General features: G+C 52.4%; 1 protein-coding gene across 1 annotated transcript in view; it reads right to left on the reverse strand.

Annotated features, from left to right (window-relative positions):
* The window catches only part of RAB6B (RAB6B, member RAS oncogene family), a 56,874-nt gene that overhangs the window by 13,455 nt on the left and 37,444 nt on the right, over positions 1-5,975 (reverse strand). The window contains exon 3 of the mRNA XM_019654580.1: positions 5,006-5,120. Coding sequence (XP_019510125.1) covers positions 5,006-5,120 — 115 coding nt within the window. The remainder of the gene's footprint in view (positions 1-5,005; positions 5,121-5,975) is intronic.

The raw sequence follows: 5,975 nt of genomic DNA on the forward strand, positions 1-5,975 counted from the left end.
GGCTGCTCAGCTCAAGGTGCCGTGTTCAATTTTAGTTGCGGTGAAGTGCAGCCCACCATCTCATACAGGTGTTGAACTGGCAGCCTTGCTGCTAAGAGCACGCACTCTCACCAGCTCAGCTGCAGCTCATTGGCCCTTGTGGGAATTGAACTGGTGACCCTGTTGCTCAGAGCTCTCGCTCTTAACCAACTGAGTCACTCGGCCAGCCCTTTCTTTTTTGTTTTTTTAAATGAAGGAAGGAACAAAGTGCCCAGGAAGAAAAAAATGCCTAAGGCCATTAAAGTCAAAATGCGGCCTTGCCCAATAATCCATCCATAGGCCCCACTATTATTACCCCTACTCCAACAGGCAGAGTCCCTCTCCTACCACACACATGGGTACACAGCACTGAATTGTTACACCTTGGACTTCCACAAATGCTTCTCCTTCAGCATGCAATCCTTCCACCCTCCAATGCAGTTGCATCAAATCCTCCCTGTCCTTTTCCACTCAGTTCCCTGCCCTCTCCTCCAGAAAGCCTTCCACGCCCACTAGAACAGCCACCAATCCCTGCCTTGTCTGAAGCTCCACCCACCCAAGGGTGCACGGTTCTTCTATTACTCTTCATGATCTTCAAGCGTTAATGTGGAATGGGAGGATGAGCAGGAGAACAGCAGCAGCGTTTGTTATGATGTGAGTCCCAAGACCCAACTCCAGGTGCAGCTCATGCTCACCTTGGGTGGTCACGTGAGGCCCCACCCCCTCACCTCTACCAGTGCACCACCCAGGATCTGGCTCCTTGCAGAGCGTAGCCTGCAACACACACCCCAGCTGACAGACTGGCACGCATCGGGATGGATGCAGCACCCCTATGCCCTGGGGCTAAGGGCCCAGCTGCCTTGCCTGGTGCCCGCGCAACACGCAATTTGGTTTCTCTGAGCCTCCTGCCTTGCTTGATCTTGCTGGCCAAGTGCTCTATGCTGGGCCACGTCCATCACCACTGCACCCCGTGCACTGACCCATTGCCTCTCGTCTAACTGTACCTCTTCTTTAAGGTGAAGCACTGGGCACCTCCGCTAACCCATCAGAGGGACCCCTCTCTCCTGGTTGTCTCTCTGCTGCTGTGATCTGTGAGGGCTCATTCATCTCCCTACAGTGGCCCACCAATAAAAAGGTCTTTAATACCCTTAGCATCTCACTTCCAAAGTCCCCACGCCTCTCCTGTTCCCTGGCCCCAGCAGGGACAGGGCCCAGAGGCCAGTGTCCATGAGTGTGTGGATGTACGTCCAAGAAGGACGTTCTGGTTTGACCCATCCCCAGGTCCTTTTTCCTCATTGATCTACTTCAGGTCCACCAGCAAAGGCGATGTGGGGGGCATTTTAGGTGTAGGGCTTGGCTGCCTGAGTCTGGCTGGACAAGCATTTAGCAGAACTTGCTGTCCCAAAGAGTTCATCAATCAAACCCCACATGGGACAAAGTACAGCTCTCTGCACACGCTGATCCCTCACAAACGCCCCTCCCTGAGCACCTGGGATGTGTGGCCCAGCTGGAGCTCAGCTCCTCTGAAAGGCTAACCCCACACTGCAGGGTTGAATCTGTGGTGGAGATGGACACTGGTCTGGGGGCTACGGAGTCAATGACCAGGCCCCAGGAAGCCTGTTTACTTTACTAAATTAACTTACAATGTGACACAAAGAAACATCTGATCATTTTGAAAAACCTTGTGAAAACAAAAAGACACGCTCCTGGGGAAATGGCTTCCCCAGGTCAGATGCTAGTCCAGCAGCCCATGAAGGGCCAGGGGGGCCTGGCAGCCTGGAGGGGTCCATGCTGAGAGGTGAGACGGGAGCAGACCACGCTGAGGCCCAGGTCAGAGACAGTCTGGTCCCCAACGGGATCAAGACTTGGAGGGGCTAGGGCCCTACAGTGGGTTCAAGACTGTCCCCCCAAAATTCCATTCAGTTGGGACCTCAGAATGTGACCTCATTTGAAAAAATGGTCTTTGTGGATATAATTAGTTAAGGATCTTAAAATGAAAGATCATCCTGGATTTAGATGGGCCCCTAAATCCAATGCCTGGTGACCTTATAAGTAAAGGAGGGGACACACAGAGACACAGAGAGAAGGTCATGTGAAGATGGAGGCAGACATTAGAGTATTGTAGCCCCGAGCCGAAGAATGCCTGGAGCCACCAGAAGTTGGAAGTGGCACGGAGAATTCTCTCCCAGCGCCTTTGCAAGGAATGAGGCTCTGTCACATCTTGACTCCACACTTCTAGTCTCCATAATTGTGAGAGAATAATTTCTGTTGTTTTAAACCACTCGTTACTGGTCATTTGTTATGGCAGTCCCAGAAAACTAATATAGACCCAGGAGGTGAGAGACGAAACCCCGGGGGCAGAGCCGGTAGATTGAGGTGAGAGCTCCTCCGGCAAGCCCCCAGCCTGTAAGGGCAGGTGGACACAGTCTTTCTGCTCCATTCCCAAAGGCTCCATGGGTCTCCGGAAGTGCCTGAGTGCAAAGCTGCAGCCCTCCAGAAACGTCCCTTCACTCTGGGAGCGCTGGGTAAGCTCCAGCAGGCAAGGAACATCTTCTGGGGGCAGCCCATTAGGCTGCTTTCCTGACTTGTGCTGTGGAAGGTCCGGGGATGGGGCAGTGGCTCCAGCCTTGACTATAAATCCATCTCAATCACCTCTGAAATTTGCAAAATGCTAATTACTGCCTGGGCCAGCCTGTCAATCTCCCGGCCATACCCCCAGTAGGTAATATTAATGTGCAGCCAAGATACAGGAGCCATAAGGGACCCAAGAGAAACCCCAGAAGAGTACTGCTTCCAAATCCTCCCCTCCCACCCTCAGCAGCCACTTGCAGAGGCGGGAGACCACCCAACGTGGCTCTAGTCTGTTTCAAAGAGGTGACCCAAGGACCAGGCTTGTAGGTGTGTTTCACTGGCCTAGGGGAGGGGAAGGGGGGCTGGTACACACAGAAGGTCAGGAATATTCACAGTGCAGGTACCAGGAAGTTTCTTCATAGAACATCTTGAAAGTAATTTCTTAATTGAGGTTTTATACAAGAGAATGGTTGCAGACATGTATCTCACTAGGCTGTTTGTAAGTCTTGATTTTTCACTTCTTCAAGGTAGTGGATTCAGATGGGGTGGTGAGAGGCTGGGGAATTCACGTCAAGAAAACAAGGCACCTTTGTGCAGAGGGGAGTGCCAGGCAGAAGGTGGAAGAAGATCCCTCTCCTGAGGCCCGAAGGCTGACAAGGTGGCTTCTCCCCAGGGCTGGCCAGGTGGAAAGGACCACTTGGAGGTCTAACCAGCTCTGCATGCCCGGGTCCTCATGGGTCCTCATGCCAGCCCCTCGGGGCCTCGGGCTTGCTCAGCCCAGGCTGAGGGAGGACTCGCTGACTGCCACCCAGAATGAGGTTGAACCCCCTCCACCCTCCATGTGAGGCTGAGTCAGAGTCTGTGGCCAGGTCATTTTCTCCTGTCTCTCCAAACAGAGTCAGCACTTGATATCTGTTTTCAGAATGAGTGAATGGGGTACAGGGGGCAGAGACAGAGCCAGAGACACACAGAAAGGATGCGACGGAGGGAGGGGTGACTCCATCCTGGGAACCGTCTGGACAACTCAGCTAATTGAGGCTGGGGGGCAGGGGTGTGCTGGGCTGTACTGGATAACGGACAAGATGTTTGTGGGGGGGGTGGGGAGTAGTCACTGTTCTAGGGGACAGCTAGGAGCCTCCTCCAGAGCCCTCGGGAGCTTGTCTACTTCCCAAACGCCTCTTCCACCGTGCTAAGACAAAATAAACAAATTCATATTTCCCCCTCTCCATCTCCAGAGGATTCATTAAAATAAGCCTGTGTGTGCACCGAATTGGGGCCCCAGCCTCCCAGCCTAATTACCATTTTAAAGCGTATTGGGAAAGAAATGCTACCTGCAGGGAAAAAAAAAGTCAGAAAAACCTGCAATGGGGAGAGGGTACCTACTTCCCTCTGGACTTTCTCGCCTTCGCACCACAACGCTGACATTGGGCCTCTGTGGCCTCTCAGTCTGGTGGGCTCTAAGACCAAGGAAGACAGTGTCACCCCAAGCCACTCTGGTACCAACAGGCACTTGACACCAGCTATGGCCAGGCCCTGTGCTGGGCCCCCAGCAGTCCTGGCTTTAACCAGGCCCAGAGCCCATCCAGGAACCAGAGCACACAGGAGTTCCTGGAGTCTGGAGGCAAATGAACCCCTAGGACGATGTGCACTACGACAGGGGCTATGGGGAGGGGGGCCGAGCATGGGGAGGGTCCCACTCACAGAGTAAACATGTGCCCTGAGCCGTGATGAGTCATGAATTTTTCACAGCAGAGACGAGGAGAAGGAAGGGCATTCTGGCAGAGGCGACACCGTGAGCCAACGTATGGAGGCATGGGAGTGTCCCTGTGTGGGGAGCAGCAGGCAGGGACACCCGCTGGACCACAGGATGTGGGACGAGCAGTGGGCAATAGGAGATGACATGGGAGATGGAGGTGGGCTGAGATCTTGAGGGACTCGAACGACCTGGCGCGGAGCTGATCCGTGTCAACGAGGACCACTGCAAAGGCCCTAAGGACACCTCTGCCACCCTCCACGGCCAAGGACACCAACCAGCCCCGGGTCTCACTGTGTTCAATGGGACACCAACAAGAAGCATTCTGTTTCTTGATATTCAAAAACATCAAATAATTGAAATAATATCTGTGAGATGTGCGTACACGCACGCGCACACACATAAATACCAAGTCAGAACTGAAGTCTGTTAGGGCTCGAATCTCGAATGCAGACTGATGTGGTAGAACTCCCCTTTTGGGGAGGCGAGGCCTCTGGCAGGCCCGCCGTGGTGCAAAGCCCCAGCCTAGAGAGGACACAACAATAACAGCATGTGAGGTCACCACCCAAAAGCCAGTGTGCGGAGCTGTGCACATCCCTTAGGGTCCCTCTCCCGGAGCCTCGTGCTCTGACCCTTCCGTCAATTCTTACCAAGTTCACTAGCTATCTGGCATTTCAGATGACAGCAGAGGAAAAGCAGGGAACTTGAGGGAGGCAGACGAGGGGCTGTATCTGAGGCAAAGCTGATGACTGGTCCAGAGGAAGACAGACATGTCTGACTAAAGAGCAGACAGAACTGTAATCAGCAGTGAGCTACAGTCTGCATCCTCTGTCAGTCCAGGAAAGCGGAGGGACCTCTTAGGACAGCTGTCCCCAGTGTGTTCTATAAATATCTGTCCTCTGAGGACTCGATGACAAAAAGATTCCATGACCAAACACATCTGGGAGATCTGCACACTACATCCCTCTTCCATCACATATCCACACACTGATGTAGAAAAAGCCCTGAGAAGTCCTGCAGTGGTAGAAAAGTTGATTTACCTTTGTTCACCAGTATTCCCTATATGTATACAAGTACTAAATCTTCCTCTCTGTCATTTTTTTTCTCAAATAACACCTACAAACATTCCTTGGAATCCAATGAATCACAGAATCCACTGGCTTCGAAAAATGCCTTATTATTTGTCTCTTTCTTAAGGAAGAAAACAATCTTTTTCTTAAAAATAGTTGAAATGATTACATTTGGTGCCTTTTGCAAAAAGCTACAGTTGCAGGACAAATCCATTTCATTTGCACAAACCTCCCTACTCGCCAGTGGTGCCAGGAAAGTGGAATGTTACTGGCCTCCAAGAGCTCAGCCTGTGGGCCACTGGTTGACTTCAGGCCACTCTGGGAGCCAGGAGCCACAGGTCACTCTGTCCAGCCTCCTGCCCATGTAGAGCAGTGCAGGCCCATCACATCAGCCTCTCCAGGGAAGTGCCTCAGCAACTCTGTGTGTGTATGCTGCACATGCATGCACGTGTGTGTGTGTGTGTGTGAACACATATGCATGAAGGTCCAACAAATATAACCATGTTCAAGGAGCAAGTTCTCCAGCTGTTCTTTTACCTCCCTCATCTTGCATCTTGTCCATC

Source organism: Hipposideros armiger, unplaced genomic scaffold (genome assembly GCF_001890085.2).
Source record: "Hipposideros armiger isolate ML-2016 unplaced genomic scaffold, ASM189008v1 scaffold_226, whole genome shotgun sequence".
NCBI lineage: Eukaryota > Metazoa > Chordata > Mammalia > Chiroptera > Hipposideridae > Hipposideros > Hipposideros armiger.